The following is an 18,812-nucleotide window of genomic DNA, read 5'->3' as shown; positions in this document are numbered from 1 at the left end:
TCAACAGAATGTAAAAGTGTGTGTGTTTGGGGGGTTGATGCTCAACCTCTGGGGAAAGTCTGCCCCTGGGCCCCTGGGTCCCTGGGGTGTGAGCATGCTGCCCAAGAAGGCTCACTAGCCATTCAGTGTTTAGTCTAGAAGCTACAGTGCACGCCACAAACACAGACGCAGATGTTCTCTAAGAATTGTTGACAGTACTTGAAGATGACAGATATATATATATATATATATATATATATATAATATATATAAAGAACCAGTTGGTTCTTCAGTATTTTAGTCTCAAGATCACTCCCAGTCGAATGGGTGATGAAGTTGGGTCCCTTAATACACTGATTATCATCAAACCCTGATCTTTAAAACCTAGTTACTAGACAAATTCTCTATGGAGTCCCTAATGGATGACAGGAAGCTGAAATTTCTAGAATGTAGGATATCCCATGGTGGAAGAAGCGTCACTAGTAGATCCTAAAGCAGGTTTTGGTTTTTTTTTTTAAATCTGTTCTTCCAGATGCTGTCCAAAAATTAGTCACATGTTGAAAATAATTATCTTCCTTCTGGAAGGGATGCTGACAATATCATGATAGGCTCAAAGTGCTGTCTAAGTGGTTTGTGCTGGATCACTCATCCTAACACTTTTCAACTAAAGAACTTTCAAGTAACAATCAACACTCTTGTTTTAGGCTCAAAACTGACTTTTAATAAATAAGTGAGGCTTGTGTCCCCTCATGGATACTATCTCTTCCCTTCTTTTCAAGGAATCAATGAAGATACATTAACTACCCAAAAGTATACTGACCTACAAAAAATTTTTAAAACTTTCCAAATATTTGCTTTGAAGAAAATAGTTATTTATTGTCAAAGCATCCAACATACCTGGATAAACTATAAAGTTTAATAAATCTCTTAGGGATAAAGGAAACACGTAACTATTCAGACTCCATTTCACTGGCACAAAATTACACTTTGTATTAAAAGGAAGTACATATTTACATAATTGATGACATTCTTCATTGAAGTCCATAATCATTTCTTGATACATGCACTTCCCCCTGGAAACATAAACTGAATGGTGACCCCCTTTTTATTCATTTTGTTTATTTTTGTAAGAACACAGCTGTCATCAGGAAATGCAAAACACATCTCACCTTCCTCCATTACTTTATATCTAAAATAAAATTTGTCCTTACATATAATTATTACATCTAAACCATAAGTGCTTAATAATTTAAGTAGAAAGGTATGACAAATGCATCAATATGTTGCAATATATGACATTTTTTAAAATGTACCTTTGTTTTTGTTTTTGTTTTTGGAAAGTGAAAATCCGTGCATTCAAAAGAAAATCCCCCGCAAACAACCCACCCAATCCAAAATCCACCATCGTGTGTGTGTGTGTGTGTGTGTGTGTGTGTGTGTGTGTGTGTGTGTGTGTTGTGTCCCAAGTTAAACATTTGAATGATGAGGCTTCTGGCCAGGGGAGGGACCAGTGTGTGTACGTGTTTGGTTGCAGTGTTTGGGGGTGGGGGGAAACATAAGGAAGTGGTGAATGTCCTCGCACGTCTGTTCCTGCAGGTGGCTTGACTGTGCGTGCACACGTGTGGAAAGCCGGGGTCCTTTCCACATCAATTATGCGAGGTCATGTGCCTGGAGAGGTGGTGACGCTCCCTGAAGGACTCGTTGCAAATGGGGCACTTGAGTTTCTCCTCCCGCCGCCGCTTCACCAGGGGCTCCATGGCATACTCCTTTTTGTGATGAGACCGCATGTGGTACACCAGGTCGGAGGTCATGCGGAAAGAGGCGTTGCACTTGGCGCACCAGTTCTGCGCGGGTAGACACAGCGAGGTGAAGGAGGGCGGCAGCAGCGTGAGCGCCGAGGGCAGCTGTAGCTGCAGGGGCCCCGCGGCTGCCGCCGCCGCCGCAGCAGCAGCAGCAGAGCTCTTGGGCCAGAAGGCGGTGGCGTAGAGGAAGGGGCTCTGCTTGGGCAGGCCGCCGCCGCCGCCGCTCGCCAGGGGCCCACAGGCTCCGTTCAGGTCCGCAGCCCCCTGCAGCTTCACGGCCAGCGGATCGGCGGCGGCCGGGTAGAGTCTGGTGGGGCCCACGCCATCGCCAGGGTGACACGGCTCGAGTGCGCCCAGCTTCTGGCCCAGGACCAGCGGGGACAGCTGCGAGAAGGAGCGCGCCGGCTGCGAGAAGGCGCTCTTGCGCTCGTCCGAAGCAGCCGCCTGACCGCCGCCCGCGCCCCCGGCGGTCCCCGCGGTCCCTGCGCCGCCACCGCCGCCCAGCTGCGACACCGAGGTGAAGGCGCTGCCGCGCGCGGGGCTCCCGCCCTCCAGCCGCCCGGGCAGCGCACCTCCGGGCCGCGGGGCCAGCAGCTTTTCGGCGCCCCCCGGCGACGCGGCCGCGGGAGTGGACGAGCCACCGCCACCGCCACCGCCGCCGCCTCCCGCTTCGGGGTCCTCGGTCGTGCCTCCCGCGCCGTCCGCCGCCGCCTCCTCCTGCAAGCCCGCCGCGCGGCCCGCCTTCTTCACCTCCACGAAGGCGCTGCGCTTCGCCTCGCCGGTCTCGGGGCTGGGCGGCGCGAAGAGCCGGCCGTTGTCCTCCAGGCCGAAGTAGCTGCCCGCGGCGCGGTACTGCTGCGGCGTGCACACCAGCTCCTCCTTGGAGGCCGCCAGCGGCCGATCGGAGAAGCGCGCACGGCCACCCACCAGCCCCGCGCCGCCACCCTCGGCCGCCGCCTCCTCCGGGAACCTCCTCTTCCCTTTGCAGCCGCCCGCGGCGGCGCCGTCGGGACTCAGCTCCGCCTCCTGGTGGCCGGTGCGGCTACCGCCGACGCTCGGGGCAGCCGAACAGCTGCTGCCTCCCCGGGAGTTCTCCAGTTCCCGAGCCAGGTTGTGGAAGTCTGTGGACGGCTTGGCGCTGCCTGCACCTGCGGCGGCCGGTGGGTTGCTAGCCTCCGGGGACGACGCCGTGTAGTGGTGTATGGGGCCGGCTTTGCAGAACTTGGGGCCCGGGACCAAGGGCGCCTCCTGTTGCTGCTGCTGTTGCTGCTGCTGCTGCTCTTTGCCACCGCCGCAGCCTTGGTCCTTGGTGCCCACGCCGCCGCCGCCTTGTTGGTCTTGGGGATTGTTCTCAGCGCTGTGAAGTCTCTTGGGACAGCGGAATCGCAGATGTGCCACATAGGGGAACTCAAACTGGAAACGTTGGCTGCATTCCAGGCATGTGTAAGGGGACGACCCTGCTTAGCAAGCAAACACACACACACACACACACACACACACACACACACACACACACACACACACCACATGGTTAGTCAGCATTGCCCCCAGGCCACTTAGCCATCATCCCCATAACAAATCCAGTTTATCTCTTTGGGCTGAATGCCCGAGAAAAGAATATACTACTATCCTGTCCTACTTAGTGCAACTTTCCTTCTTGGTTCGCTGAAGTACATTTATCAAGCCAGATGCGCCCCAACTTTCCCATCCCTTTCTGTCCCAGCTCCGTTCTGGACAAACATCTCAGAAGCTCCCCGCTATCCCGTGAGATGCCCAGTGGAAGCAAGGTGCGCCCAGGCTCTTCAGTTAGTCCCTACTGCTCCCCGCCCTTCTCCCTAGCTAGCAACGAACCTACACGCAGGTCGCAAGCCAACCTACCGTTCATTTTGTGGGATCTAGAGGGGTAGAGCAAGAGTAACTCAGTCAGTTCTTTCCCGTACCAAACGAGTAACTCCTCGTCTTTGGCAATCCTGCGAAGAGAGCGGTAGAACAGCTGTCCGTTTTTTATATAAGCTTCGAGATTCTGCTCTTCTTTATCTCTGGCTGATTGGACCAGCCGCAGCCACATGAGACCTTCTGAGGAACCATTTGCAGCCGAAGTGTCTACCTAGAGTGTTGAAGAAAGACAAGAAGGGGCGTCAGCGTGAAAGACAGAAACCAGAGAAACAAGGGCTTTTTCTTCTGTTTGATTTTTTGTTTGCTTGTTTTTCCAGACATTGTAAACTAAGCTTTCAAAACGTGACCTGAGTCGGACCATGTCCTTATATTTGTAGTCAACCGGCTAGATAACCATCCTTCGAGACACTAAGTCAGATTTATAGATTAGCCTATTCAGAATTTCCTTTTCCGTTATCGCAGAAGTAGAAAAGGGAATTTCGTGTGTTTCAGACATAAGAGGCAAGCAAGTAAGTTTGGATCTTGGAAATTATTCTATGGCAATTATGCCCATCTTCCTAACTGTGGCTTGAAGGACTAACACGTTTTCCTTAAAGAGAAAGCCTAGGAAATGTGAGGCCTATTACAAACACAAATGTGGATTTAATAATGCTTGGCTGAGAAAACAAATATTTTTATTATTTAAAAACAAACTCTGAACCCTACCTCACCTTAACTAAAGAAAACAACTTCAGGAGATGAGGAGAGCAAACAAGCATACTCAATAGTTGTAAAAGTACTCCCAGGGAGTACTTAACATGTAAATAGTTCCAGCCCTAGAGAGGCCTCCTTAGTAATTTAGGAAGTCCTAATCTACAGGGAACCCAGAACCTGGGCACCGATTTACAAATCCTTGGTAATTTTCAGTCAAACTTTCTCAGAAAATTGGTTGAGAATTCGAGTCTAGTTCTTTTTTTCGAATTTTTGCTGTGTTCACTATGATTGTTTGAATTATCTCATTGCACTTAGGATGGCACCATGCTCATTCCCAACAGGAATGCTAACACTCAGACACCTGTACCAGCTGAGACTTACCCGGAAAATATAAGGTACGGTTCTCTTGTCCGTGGACTTGAGGGCTATGAAGGCTATGCTGTCATACAGGGAAGTATGGCTCAGAACACAGGGACCAAATATCGCGTTCTCTGGGATGTCGCAGGTTGTATATACACTGGTAAAAATATCTGTCAGACATTGTTGGACAGCCTTGGCGTCTTCATCCCAGATGCCTCTCTGGATGCCCGACTCCTCCATCACTAAAGGCAGATACACACACAGGACAAGAAGCAAGTTGTCATTGCCTTTTCTGCTATGAACCTCGGCAGAGCTTTTCCGCTGCTACTAGACATATTTTCTTTGCACTTTGCCGGCTTTTTTACATAGCTCCTATTTTAAAAATAAAGCAGACCAATCTGGCAGGGTTTAAAGATGCCAACTTCGAAGTATTATTCTCTCCTTTTAAATATCTGGAATGGGAATCTCGAGAGCACACTTCCTGCTCGAGAAAAAGAAAATAAAGAGCTCATGAACACTGGATCATAATAGCTACACTACTTTACGACGCATAGAGTGGGACTTTAGGGTGAAGGTGGGGTATTTTTTTAAACCAGGGTATATAGATTTTTTTTTTCCTGACTGAATGCAAAACCCCCGAAACTTCTAAACCTTGGGGGAAAGTCTTGCCTTCCTACATATTGGACCCGGTGCCTCGATTTAATTTCTTCTTTCCTTTTAACGAGGACAACAGCCTTAGCTAGCAGGCGGGGACAGCGGAGCATGGCGAATGGATTTCAAGTGGAGTGTCAGGGCCACTAATTCTGTGTCAGCTAACCTTTCTCTGCAGCCTACAAGAAGGGATGCATGTCTGCTCATTACCATAATCCAACACCGTCCCTCCGAGGCTTTAATTAAAAGCAGCAAGCAGAGGTAATTATTTTTTTCTCGACATGCTTATTTATGGATGAGGTTGAATCCCAGTTACCTTGTTATACAAGGGGGTGGATTGAGTCGCTTGTGGCCCATGAAGTGAGCAGGTACAGGGCAGGCCTGAAATGTCCCCTGTCTGAGATACATCCCCGGATACCACCCAGTTTGGGCAAGAGGGGGAAGCCCTGCTTGAATGGTCCTCAGTGGGCCCTCCAGCTGTTTAATCCGCAGCAATTTAGAAAGTAATGCCCCAGTGGAGGGCTCCCTATTAAGCTGTCATACAGGGATGTTTTCCTTCCTCGGCCGCTGGACACCCCTACAAAACTTAGGACTTAAAGAAAGCAGTGAGTTAACATATTTAAACCAGCTTTTAGCCAGCCATATCATTTTTCTGAGTGATCTAATGAATCCTCTGCAGCGTTTTTTTCTCTAGTAATTTCACCATTGACAGTAATTTCTCTGTATTTATATAATTTAAATAGCAGGGGGAGCATCAATCTTATTCTTTTCTAGTACAGCTTGCAGCTCATTACAGAACAATATCGGCGATGTGTTATTTTTTTTATCAGCATCTACTAACCAATTAGTCTTACAAATGTGATTAAAAGGTAATGCCTGAAACTTCCGTCAGCCTCTTTTCTATTCATTCTCCGGCATGTCCCATATGGCAAGTATACTTTCCAGACAGCGGGAATAAGGAAAATAGCCACAAAATAGAAAGTTTAGGATACGACACTCTGTCTTGGCTGCATCCCGTCCCTTTCTGGATTCCAATTGCAGATCAAATACATTGCAGAATACAGGTTCTTTTGGCTCCCTGTCAGCAGAATCCCTCTCTCTCTCCCCCAGTTGCTTGCATTTCAACGTTTTGTACCTAGATTTCTGCCTCGCTTTTGAAAGTATCGTTCATGGAAGCGTTTCATTGTGACAGGAGAGTGCCCACCACTTCAGCAATAGCAGGGACGCAGTCATTAAAATGCAGTTCTATCTAACAATACAGCAAAAAGGTCCCACGCCTGGGCTAATAGCGGTCGGTGTTGTCACGGTGGCCGCCACGACACAAATCATCCACACTAAGCAATAGGCAGAACCTAGCTAGCCTTTCACAGCCCGACGCCCATCTCTAGGCCCCGGGTTCTCTTCCTCCGTAGATCCTCTGTGGAAACCTAGAGCCGGGTGGGCTCGCTGAAAGCCGGTCGCTGCCGTTGCCGCTGCCTGATGCGCTCCCTCTACTCCGGGCTGGCATTGTCTGGCTGCCGGGGCTCCCCAGACCCTAGCTTCTCCAGCAAAGTGCTCCCACCCGCTCCTCCCTTTGTATAATCTTATCGGCAGTGGAAATAGCATTCAGTAATCGTTTCCCTCCTATCTTTTAGAAAACGAGGAGAAAGGAGGCGATTTTTTCCCACTCTTTCCACTCAACCTGCCTTTTCCCCATCCCCCTCCCACGTCAATACAAATAGACTTACCAGAAATAAGGTCAGGACCGAGTCGCCCAAATAAGGCCACCTGGAACCGAGAGGGTGAAACCCAGTGTTCCTTTCTGCCTATTTCATTAGTGTATCTCCATGTCAAGAGGTGTCGGTGTCAGTCTAGTAGGTTCTGTCCAAACAGAGAGGAGTGAAGAGAGAAGAGAGATGGTGCAGATAGAAAGAAGAGAGAGAGAGAGAGAGAGAGAGAGAGAGAGAGAGAGAGAGAGAGAGAGAGAGCGAGTTGTACAGATGGACCCGATGCAGTGACTGACTGGCACGCAGACACACACTTTTTGTTTGCTGCACATAATCTGCCCAATGACGCGTGACAGCCCACGTCCCCTCCCTTTAACTCTTGCTGGTCTGGGAGCTCCCTCCGCCTGGCTTCTCCGGCCTGCCAGTTCCAGGCAGATCCTGAGCTCCTTCCCCAAGTGGTAAAGCCTCCTCAAGAGCAGCAAACCTGGCCTCTTCCTGAGGCTGGGGCACTCTGGGACTCCTGGGATGGCAAAATCAGTTTCAGGCTCTGGAAGGAAGGTATCCAGAAGAAGCAGATTGTTTCTTTTCTGCTTTGCTAGGAGGACCCAGGAGAAGGAGCTGGCTATGTTGCCAGCGCATTGACTATTTGCACATGTCCCCTAGGTTTGAGTGCTGTGGCCCAAAGAAAGGGTGAGGATTTTCCCAGAGGGATTCTCTGGCTATTGATCTACAGCTAATCTGTTAGGCTAGTGGCCTAGGAGGTGAACTGGGCTGTCTTATAAGGCATTCTCCCTTCCTAACAAGGAGTCCCTCGTAGATTCGGGAAACCAAGGGGTGCACTTGGGTAAGAACTTGGCTTAGCTCTCCCAGTCCCAAGAGTTGGGATAAGAAGATAAATCTGGAATGCTGCCAAACCTCCTTTAGATGTTCAGTTGTCTTCAGGTCCCAAGACAAGGGTCCCCGAGTGGGTATGGGCTGCGAGAGCGTTGCTGGAAAGAGCCTGATTCTGGACTCAGGTGTTAAAGCTTTTCGCCCTCTGTATGGTGTACTGTGTGGTCCCCAAGGGGGTCCCATAATGGGAACTGCGGCAGGGATTCTAAGACCTCGGGGTAAAGGGAGGATGGCTCAAAGTAAAATAAAAATTATTACTGAGACGGGCTCTCAAGAGCTTTTCACATCCAGCCGCTGATGGAGGAGTGATGGAGTCACATGAGTGAGACTGTCTCGGGAGCCTCGTTTGTGCGCTAAGCCACTTAGAGGCGCTGGCTTGTCCTTTAGAGCAGCAGCTGATGCTAATGACTTGAGGTCTTTGACAGCCAGAGAGTTTACTCATTCTGCAGGGGCCACAACACAATGACGCTGGGAGCTCTCGAGCTGTTTTTCTCTGGTAGGCTTTCTATTCTTAAGGGAAGAAAGGCCTTTGAGTGGCACAGGCGATCCCTCAATTCCGTCCCCCAATTCTCACTGCATTCAGCTGGGCAATAGGTCAGGTTTAGTATAAATTCAGTTGCAGAGTTTACTCGCTAAAGGGCAAGAGGCAGGGCTGGGATTTAAGGAGACAATATCTGTGCCTGCCTTGCAGGGTGAGCATATGAAGGATTGGCAAACAGCAGCTGACAGTATGACCCTCACGCATTTCTGAGACCTCTCTCTGGAACCCTGGAGGGCCAACACGACATCAGCGGGCACCAGGCCCCAAGGAAGAACGGGCAGGGCAGGCGTTACAGGAATGTAGGGAATTTCCTGGAAGTTCACTCCTCTGGAGTTTTCTCTTTCCACCCGCTCTAGAAGGTTGCCAATCTTGATGAGACAGAATCCCTGCCTAGAATTAAGCTGGGGGTGGAGCAAAGGAATGGGTTACAGCCATCATAGATCAGGAGAAAGGTCAAAATTCTCACTTGACTTCCAGGTTGCCTACTGACATTTCAACTAGAGTTCTTGAACAGTAGTTCTTATTCAACCTAAAGTGTCCTTTCTCCTCTGTTAAGTTTGTTCAGTTTAAACTAGCCTAGTGAAGAAGTTCAGTTAAATGGCAGCCTCCAGGTATCTCCGTGTAAGAGTCTGCAGCTGTCTTTATCCCCCAGTTTTCTTACAACTCCATTGATTTCTCCTCATTCTGCAACCTCTGCATTCTCCCCTCCTTCTCTCCTCTTCTCCTCCTTGCCTCCTTACTCTCCTCTCTCTCTCTTGTGTATGTGTGTGTGTGTGTGTGTGTGTGTGAGAGAGAGAGAGAGAGGGGGGGGAGAGAGAGAGAGAGAGAACATCCCCATATTAATATTTTACAGAAAGGACTGGAACATTAGAAATGTTGAGAGAGTTGTCTCACATTTGGAAAGTAAGCTCCTGGATAAAAGAATATAGGCAAAATATTCAAGTGAGTTAAGAGAAGGAAAGACTTGGAAGACCATGAAGGCCCAGATGTCAGCAGTAGACAGGCCTGACAGAAAGTCAGTTCTAGGACTGGAGAAATGAGGCTAGGCTCACAACCAGTGTACAGGACAATCCGTTAGCAGAGAGCTGTGGTGGTGTAGAAACCAAGGAGTGATTCAGGTAACACAAACATTAACAGGAGGCTTGCTCAGGGGAAGTCAGTTTCATTAATGAGTTGAACAGAACAGTGCTTTGTGTCTGGTTTGGTTATCATTTAGAAAACACAAAGTTTGTTTTTTCCCAGAAAACATCATCTGCCCATGCATTTTAACAATCTTTGTACATCCTGCAAATACCCAAACACCCATTTCCACTCCACAAGTAGATTTCTAGAAAACTAACTCTAAATGGAGGGTGTTTTTCTTGTGTCAGAATTTTTTCTCCTCCAGTATTATGTCTCCTTTCTCTCTATATATCTCTGCACAAGTACTGAGTTCTTGCTTCTACCTGGTGAGAAATGAATGTCTCTGGCATTTAATGTAGGAGCTGATGAGCTTGGCTTTCAAATCTAAAACTGGAGGGAACCTAGAATTCAGTACATCAGGAAAAAGGGAGGCCAACCTTCCTCAAGTTCTCTTCCACTTAGCTACCTTCCAGCCCAAAGTAGAGTTGTTTTACTTTTTCTTTAAGAATCTTATCAACAGATGCTTCATCTCTTTTGTTTTTTTTTTTTTCATCCTTTACGTGAACTTCCCTCCCTGGTTTTAGGTTAAAGCATCTAATTTTAAAACCTCCCTCACGTTTTATGGATCTGAGTTGCTCTTTTGTTTGAAGACCAAATAAATGGCTGACATCTCCAAACAAGCAGCTAGGCTGAAATTCCAGTATTTTAAGTGGTATGTATTTTATTTGGTCATATAAATGGTCAAGATGAGAACCATTATTACAACATCAATAAACTCCATCAATTATTTTATTTTTCTAGCAATGTATGGGCTAAGGTAGTGCACAGACTACTTTGAAATCACTTAGGGTATTTCAGCAATGCTAAATGAAGAGTTGAGACATTTATTCAGCCTCAGCTGGTACTATAAAAATACACTACACTCAGTAGTTTTATGCAATGACATAGAGCACTGGCTTTATGAATGCACTTGGAGCTCTTTCCTTGGGATTTATTTACAACTAAATAACGAGAAGTGCCACCATAATGAGTAAGAGCATTCACTCTGTCTGCTCTGACAAGGTACCTTGCAGGTGTGACAAAAAAAACAACAAACAAACAAACAAAACACACATGTAGACTAATAGCAGTGTTGTTTTGGAAGAGAAGGTGAGGGAAGTTGGGATGCTTCCTTTTATGACCTCAATGAGAAAGCAAAGAAAGGATGAGAAGTGAAATTTGGTTCTCAGTGAATTTCTCCCACAGGCTTAAGAAGCCAGGCCTCCCTCACATTTGTAAAGTTCTGTCACAGGAGAAACATAACAACATCTCTCTGAGAAGAAGTCACTAAAGGATTGGCCACTGGTAACAAGGTCTTGGTTTCTATCTCTAATCCTATTGCCAAAGCAACCTACCAGCACAGTCTTGGTAATCAAAAGAGTTTGGCAATTCATAGTGAACAGAATATTATTCTCAGAGATGAAGGGGGTATTGTTCTCTGAGATGAGACATTATCCATGAAGCAGAAGGTGGCAGCTCTTCACAAGTTGGTTAAGTTCCTAGAGGGATATCTTCAGAAGAGGATGTCACAGTTGCAGGAGGTGGGAGAGACAGATACAGCATGATGTTATCTAACCTTGTCACTCAGAATAAGGGAAAAATATGTCTGATGCTTTGCAGTTTGTTTCTTTGAAGCAGAAACAATGAGCTGCTGGTTTGGGAAAAACACCTGTCACACACCAAAACTACTGGGGGGTGGGGCGGCTTTGGCACACTGTGTGCACTTCCCAGGCAGACTCGTTCCCAGGTGCCTAGTTCCAGCTGGCCTTCTGAGCAGGTTAAGTATTTACCCTGCAAGGAATTGTGTTGCAAGGAGTGAGAAGCAGAACAAGCATTCCTTCTCTTTGGGAAAGAGTGGAGCCAGAGTGTACACATGCTTCAGCCTTTCTAGCTTAGAATTTGCTAATGATGATATACTTTTTGAGACCTTTGAGAATGGGGAATGATATCAATAGTAACAACAGTGAGATTCACATTGCTTTGCAAGAGTCTTAGAAGTCCCCCTGAAACTTAAATTGCTCCTGCCTTCCCCCAGCTTATCATGCCAATTGAACTGTTGGAGTACAAACCATCTTCCATTATTTCAATGCAGAAGGACAACAGGTGTTGCATAGATTAATCTAGCACCAGTAGAATATGTTTTCTCAAATGTTATGTGGAAAACCTATAACTTTCAACAGATTTTTTAAAAAGTACTTAAAGCCACCAGCAAATATGGTTTTCAATGAGAATACTTGGAGAAGTAGTCTCCTTAAAAACTCAAAGATGAAGTTTGTCAGAAGCAGTGGTAAAATCACAGTGTTCCAGACAACAGTAAATATACTTTATGAGGTTGGAGGGAACGCCAGGCAGTAGGGGCTGACATGTATGTTTGTTCTTTTGAATATATTAGATGAAAAGTTACTGGTATGGTAGTCACCAGTAACAAGATAAGCAATGTATCAGTGAGGCTCCGTAAGATTTTAACAAGAACTCATGTTCTTTTAAAAAATGAATTTTATTTAAAATTGCCAAATGAATCTTTTGAAACATTCCTGAGTAAACATGATTGACTGTAGTACTGTGATTTCCTAGGCCTCAAATTCAATTGTGCACTGCTCTCTCTCTCTTCTCTGTCTCTGGATGACTGTAACATTTTTAGAGTGAAATTGAAACATCATAGAATACATATAGAGCAATCTTCAACTAGAGGCCAAGTTCACCCCAAGATATGATCATGTCCTCCATCTTTCTTCCCCTCTGAGCTTTGCTTCTCTTATGTCAGATGTGCTGTGTCTGCTGCTGGAATGAACTCCTCTCTTGAACCTTGAACCTGTTCTAAAACAGCATCACCCTGTCGCTAAGGTCTTCCCCTCCCAAGGATCATAAGTAAAGACACACAAAAGTGTTTCTAATGTGTAGAGACCTACAAATACAGGCCCTGGAAGCCTGGCACCAAGAGAGGCCAAACAATCTCAGGGTTGGATTTCTTTCTAATTGAGGCTGACTCTTTGTTTACCTGACATTTGAAGTGTCGTCTTACATAAAAAAAGTTAACCCTTTATCTGAATGCCTGTGTATTTATGACAGGACATGAAAGTTGTTGAAATTAGCAATTAAAAATATGACTTTCTCTTACTTCCCTTGGCTGCATGTCTATAATGTACTCAATGCTCCCTGTTGTATGTCTTCATTGACACTATTTTGAGAACCTAATTCTGGGGAAGTCATAAGATAAAGCTGCTGGCCCAGGAGAGAGGCAAAATAGTAGAATTATGAAGGATATATTGTCTCAATATAGTTTGACTGTGTAGTGTCCATGTATGAGAAGATGTCCCTCAGCACCATACATTCTTAGTTTTATCTGAGGTTCTAGCACATTGTTTGCATACAATTAGGGTTCTTCTGGACTTCTGGAGAAAGTCAATGCATTGTGACTGCAGCAGGTTACATGTCCTTCCTAGACTCACTAGCTGCTGTATACCAAGACCCCTTAGAACCAAATCTGATCTCAGAGCTAGGGAGACAAGGCAAAGTATGGGCACTGCTGCTGGGTCTGAAAATTTCTCATGTCTGGATTCTCAGGTGCCCATGTCTCAGCAATAGCTAGGTGTCTTCCAGAGAAAGCCAAACCACCGGCCTCAAGGATGGAGCACCCAACAATATTTCCCAGGCTTGAAAGTACCTAGGGCTCCACAAATTTGCATTAATTCACCAGATTGCAGAGCCATTGACCGGAGATATCACCTGGGAAGAGAAAAGCATGCCACCCACATCTAGTGGATCGTCTTTAGAGGGGCATGAGGAACCTTGAACTTGGAGTAGAAACAGGCCAACCAGTGTGTTTGATGCTCTCCTTAAAGCAGAGGCCCAGAAATATTCTATGGACCTGTCACATTTCCCAGACTTCCTAACATCCCAAAGCCTCTTCTCAATTAATGGCAAAGCTAGGTGCTAGGCCATTGTTGTAGAAAGGGGTCCCAGGGCAAATCCTGCTCTGACAGTAATACTCCTTCACTTCTTTGCCAGCATCACTCTCCACCTGTTCCAGTGCATGACCTGGCCCTGGCAGGTCGCCCAGCTTTTGCAAGTGCCCGCCAGTGTTAGCACTCTCGCTAGCTGGCTAGCTGGCTGCCAGTGACCTAGCTCAGCCTCCGTTTTCCTGCAATTGAACTAGCTGGCAAGAGCTGACTCAGGACTGCAGTGAGGACTCGGTGAGGGAACCAGGGCGAGCTAGCTTTGGAAAGCCAGTTGCTGCGCAGATGGTAAGGGATTACTTCCAAGAGCCAGGGTTAGTTTCATTTCAGTCTTTGCCATCCTGGGGAGGTCTCAACGCCTCCATTAACGAACATCCTCGGTAGTTAGGAGCCTAGAGCACAGACCCAGACCCGAGAAGAACCAGCATCTAACATCTAAGTGCCTGCACAGCACGAACGGGCAGGCGGCACACTGACGGCGCCAGGCGCCACCGGAGGAGCTGCACTGGGTTAGCTCCTTGCTCTGGGAGCATCTGGGCATGGGCTTCAGCCTCATCTATGAACACAAGGCAGTGCAGGAGCCCTTCTATGAAGCTACCGGGTGAGGTAGAGTTTCTACTTAGCAAGAACACAGAAATTCCTAGTATAAGGCAAATACCCCTACCAGTGATGTCTGTGGTTACTAAGGCTGCCTTCATTTCCTCATTGGGAAAGTTGTAAAGCATATCATTCACAGACTTTCCAGAGGGGCTCAGTGAAGGCTGAGGACTTCTAGATGGAGGTACAGGCAAAATCCTAGGAAGGTATTGTCTGTCTTCCTACCCAACTGGTCTCCGAGTTTGCAGGAGACCAAGCTAGAAGTATTGAAGTAGACAGGACCCCACCCCAACCCCATTTGCCTGGGGAAACTTTGCTTCAGGCCTGGGAGGCACCACCTGTCAGGGTGCTATGTTAGATACAAGAGGAATCAGGGTGGCATAATCAGAGGTAAGAACGTGTTACTGGGTAACTCAAGTGCTATCCTACAGTCAAAACTGAGGCATGCAACCATTTGCCACTGACTCATAAAGTCGTTAGCCTTGGCTGGGAAGAGGTGTCTCCATCCCCCCTCCCAAATGAACTTGGAGCAAGACAAACCAAGCAGCTGGTTCTAGAGCAGTATCTACAGGGCCTGCAGAGCTTGCGCAGGGCCCTGGAACACAGAGAACAGCTATTTTTCCTAGGGATGCTTGGCAAGTTACACCCTAAGCACTCCCTGGGTTACTGGGCTAAGCTCTCCCCTCCCCAACCTGTTTCTCCTTCCTCACCCCTCCCCAGTCCTGATACCTACACACTAGCCTAGTAACTACCTCCTGCTACTGTAGGCATACTCCACAGCCAGGATTGCTTGTAATATTCAGCTATCTGAAATCTCCAGCCCAGTCCCTGGACCCAGAGACATTTGTGGACCTTCAGTTCTTCCTCCTTCCAAAGGATAATAGAGACAGTAGTTAAGAGCTGTCTATTTGGGATGCTGAACACATATTTGAGCTCTGGGCCTTCAGTTAGCTAGTTGTGTGTCTGAGTGACTCACTTAACCTCTCTGAACTTCCAATACTGCAAGAGCAGGCTTCTGTTCAGATTACAGCTCTTGTCACTTGCTTGGATTAGCCAGTTTCTTGGCATTGCTGTTTCCTGTGAAGCAAGGGTAAACCTATGATGATTAAAAAAAAAAAAAAAAGCCAATGTGTCAGCATAAGAATTAAGTGTGGCCAAACTTTTGGCCTGGCACATAGGACAAGGCCAGAAGTTAGCTGTGCGAAGCATCTGAATACCGCCTTGTGAGGTGCTCAGGGAATATCACTTTTGAGTCTTGGCTCAGTTACTCCATGCTTTCTCCTTTCCAGAGAGAAACAAGAAGCAGAAGTGCATGTTGGAATGTGAGTGGCAGTGGTCTTAAGAGAGGCAGGAGGAAGCTAGTGGCACATAATTGTGTGGCATTTATGTATGGAAGCTGTTCTGGCCTTTTCAGCTTCTAAGTTTAGGAAGAACTATGAAAAGTAGGATAAAGGGGGCTTTATCTCTCTCTCCCTCACTCTCTTCCTCCCTCCCCTCTCTCTCTCTCTCTCTCTCTCTCTCTCTCTCTCTATATATATATATATATATATATATATATGGGTTAGGAAAACAAGTAGTATAAGTAGTATGCCTGAAGTAGAAAGACAGCCAACATTGAGATTAATTGTCCTCTCTTGGTGCCAGGATTTCAGGAGCTGTACATGTTATCTCTGTCTGCCCCTGGAAAGAACAGGGTGACACTGCACCTTAGGGACACAATTACCTTAGTGTGATACTGCTTCAGAACATGTTCTAAAGGCAAGAAGAGGGCCACACACTCCAGCAGCAGATGCAGAACACATCTGACTTAAGAGGAGCAAAACTCAGGAGAGAAAAAGAGAAGGTGAATTACATGGGTGTGTGGGGGGTGAGTTTGCCCTTTAGCAGAAGGTGGCACTGTGTGTGTCCCTCAACAATTAAATTTAAATTCCAGTCTAAAAGTGCTGCATTCACAAACATGCCTTAACTACTTCCCAGCTCAAACCCCTTCAGAATGGGATGAACGCAGGTCTCTTCAAATTCATCATCTCCTCTCTCCTTCAAGATTAGAGTCCTCTGGCTTTGGCTGTGGGAACACCCTCTTCTCTTCTTCACTGACTAACAGAAGAATCAGCAATGGCGCCCCTCTCAGAAAGGCATACAGGAAAATATGGCCTCAAACAGCATTAGAGACCATGTCCTTCTGCTCCTCACCCCGTGGTCAGACAATGCTGAGGCAGCACCAGCAACGCGGAGCTATTTCATAAACTTTTGGCTCTTGGTGAACTCTCCACGCAGATTCTGACTAAAAAATGCTGTTAGCAGAAAGGTGAATCGAATTAAATCAAACCAATTCCTTAGTGTTTGACCCCAGGGGCAAAGGAGACACTGGTGAGAAGGAGCCACAACTTGGAAAAAGATTTATTTTTCCTGGCCATAAATCTCACCCTCTTGTTCCTCTGCCCAACCAAGCATGATAAAGTCCTTTTCCATAAAGTATTCAGCATTAGAGCCACAAAGCTCCCCCAATCAGCAGCCATCTGCTTCTACCATAACTGCTGCTGCTCCCGAAGCAGGGAAGGCAGCAGTAGAGAAAGGGGAGTGCTGCTAGGCTCCTGGACAAATGAGCCTGAATAGCTCTGCTTTTCCTTGTGTATCTGTATCTATAGAGACAGGAGAAGAAAGGCCGCATTATATTGATACAACAATTGTAAAACAAAACACGGAAGAGGCATCTAAAGGGCAATATCGCATGCATCAGGGGTCCCCAGATAAAAGCGGAGCTAACAGATTTATAGAAACCTATAATTGGTTTTCAATTGAAAGCTAAAGAGGGTGGGGTGAAGCCGTGGAGAGCGGCAAAGTGCTCTCTCGTTCAGCCGTATGGAGGCGTGAGCGATTTCAGATTTCACGGAAGGAGAAAAGGGACGCGATGGGCCTTGCCTCTTGGGCCTGGGAGCTACGGGGCTGCTTTTTTTTGACTCTCAATCTCTCTCTCAACCAGTAAGGGGAGAGAGGAGGAAAGAATGTAAAAGCCAATGAGAACTTCCTAGCTCCTGGTTGGAGAAATGTGCTCAACAGGGGAGACTAAATCTGGGCTCTAGTTAGCTTAGCCAGGCCTCAGAAAGAAAGGGGAAGCCCCGCCCTCCCTGACTGCTCTGCAAATGAAGACTCAAACTGCAGAAGCGGTCTTTCAGAACTCAGGACAGTCCTAGCCGGTGCATTTCGCGCCTAGCGGGTGTATTTCGTGCCCTGGCGGCCGCCGGCCCCCTCCCGAAGAGCCCACCCACACAGCAACTCCGGCCGTCGGTCCGTCTGTTGCTAAAGCTAATTTATTGGTCCAACCCTCCATTATCATTTTCAGCTTCCTAATTAATCAAAGATAAAAGGCAATGGCGCAAATTACGATTATGAGGGAACTGGAAGACGGTTTTGAATAAAATGGAAGAAGTGAAATATGATTAATTGGACGACATGATAGTGAAATCTCAAGTGCAAGCAACAAGCCCCAGAGGGGCAAACCCTGATTCTTGCAAGTTGACCCGAACGAGGGGACAGTACCTACATGAAGTCACGTGGGCTCGAAGTGTGGAGGGGAAGGAGTTGGGTTTCAACTCCGGTTCCTAACCTGCCTCGGCGCCTCAGTCCAACCAAAGCACTTCCCAACCCCCACCGCAGTGCAGCCTCCCGGGTCCAATTTCTGGACTCCTCACTAGAGTTACTCCCTAATAATTAAAGTGCACCCCAGTTTCCCGTTTGTCTCCGCTCACTGCTTCTTTTCTGCCCTCTCATGTTCCTTTACCTTGACCAGAGCTTCGTGGAATTTCAGGAAAGCAGGTTCATCAGGTCGGAAGTCGCATGGACTCGTGTAAGGGATCAACAGAGCCCTTGTCCTGGGCTGCTTTTCAGAACTATGTGCAGGATTAAAAAACAGACACTGCGCGGGCTCACAGTTTGCACTCGCTGCTCGTCGTGATTAATGTTTCCGAGGGGATTTATTCTGAGAGCTTATGGAACATGCTCTCTGGGGTCTAAAGCTCAGCGGCTGTTGCGCAGCGGTCCGAGACACTTGGGGCACGCGCTGGGACACTTGGGGATTAGAGGGGACCTCAGATGGGAGCGCAGGGGCGAGGCATCGCGTCCTTTAGTGTCTTTTCTCCATCCCTGCTCTCAGCTCCAGCTTTGACAGAAACAGAGAAAACTGGTCTGGGAGGGAGACTTTAGGTCATTGGGGTGTCTTCGTAAAAAGGGGGCAGGGGAGTCTTTGTAGAACGTCCAGAGTGCCTTGGGTGGAAGGAGCTCAGTAATGGGAGACTGAACTTCTGTCATGCAAGCGGAGCCGGAGCCCCACATTCTGAAGATGAGCTGCTCCCCACCATAGCACTCACTCCTAAATCAAACGCTCCCTTTCTCCCACTATCATCAGAGGACAACTCCAACTTCCCGGGGTCTTCATACTCCCGGCTCTTTGAAGGCGCCATATATAGAGAGCAACAAGTCTGGGCAGGAAGCCCATCCATCGCCCTCCACACCACCTCCCCGGGCAGACAAAACCTTCCTGAGCCACTGTCGGGACTCGTGAATAGGGGAAATTATCGAA

General features: G+C 47.5%; 1 protein-coding gene across 1 annotated transcript; it reads right to left on the bottom strand.

The window, feature by feature from the left end:
* Positions 1 to 723: 723 nt before the first annotated feature.
* Prdm8 (PR/SET domain 8) lies at positions 724 to 4,970 on the bottom strand. The gene is made up of 3 exons (XM_027387664.2): positions 4,752 to 4,970; positions 3,660 to 3,888; positions 724 to 3,238 (listed from the first exon to the last, which is right to left on the bottom strand). Exons 1-3 carry the CDS (start codon positions 4,968 to 4,970, stop codon positions 1,626 to 1,628), a joined length of 2,061 nt encoding a protein of 686 aa, XP_027243465.1. The 3' UTR covers positions 724 to 1,625.
* Positions 4,971 to 18,812: the final 13,842 nt, after the last annotated feature.

This window comes from Cricetulus griseus, assembly GCF_003668045.3.
Source record: "Cricetulus griseus strain 17A/GY chromosome 1 unlocalized genomic scaffold, alternate assembly CriGri-PICRH-1.0 chr1_1, whole genome shotgun sequence".
NCBI classification, from domain to species: Eukaryota; Metazoa; Chordata; class Mammalia; order Rodentia; family Cricetidae; genus Cricetulus; species Cricetulus griseus.
The sequence above is the reverse complement of the archived record's forward strand: the minus strand, read 5'-3'. Positions and strand labels throughout refer to the sequence as shown.

Excerpts from the sequence above, each read along its gene's own strand:
- Prdm8 (XM_027387664.2), bottom strand. The coding sequence starts at position 4,970 with ATGGAGGAGTCGGGCATCCAGAGAGGCATCTGGGATGAAGACGCCAAG. Across the intron at positions 3,889-4,751 it reads CCGTACCTTATATTTTCCGG|GTAGACACTTCGGCTGCAAA; the intron begins GTAAGTCTCAGC and ends TCAACACTCTAG. Across the intron at positions 3,239-3,659 it reads TAGATCCCACAAAATGAACG|GGTCGTCCCCTTACACATGC; the intron begins GTAGGTTGGCTT and ends CTTGCTAAGCAG.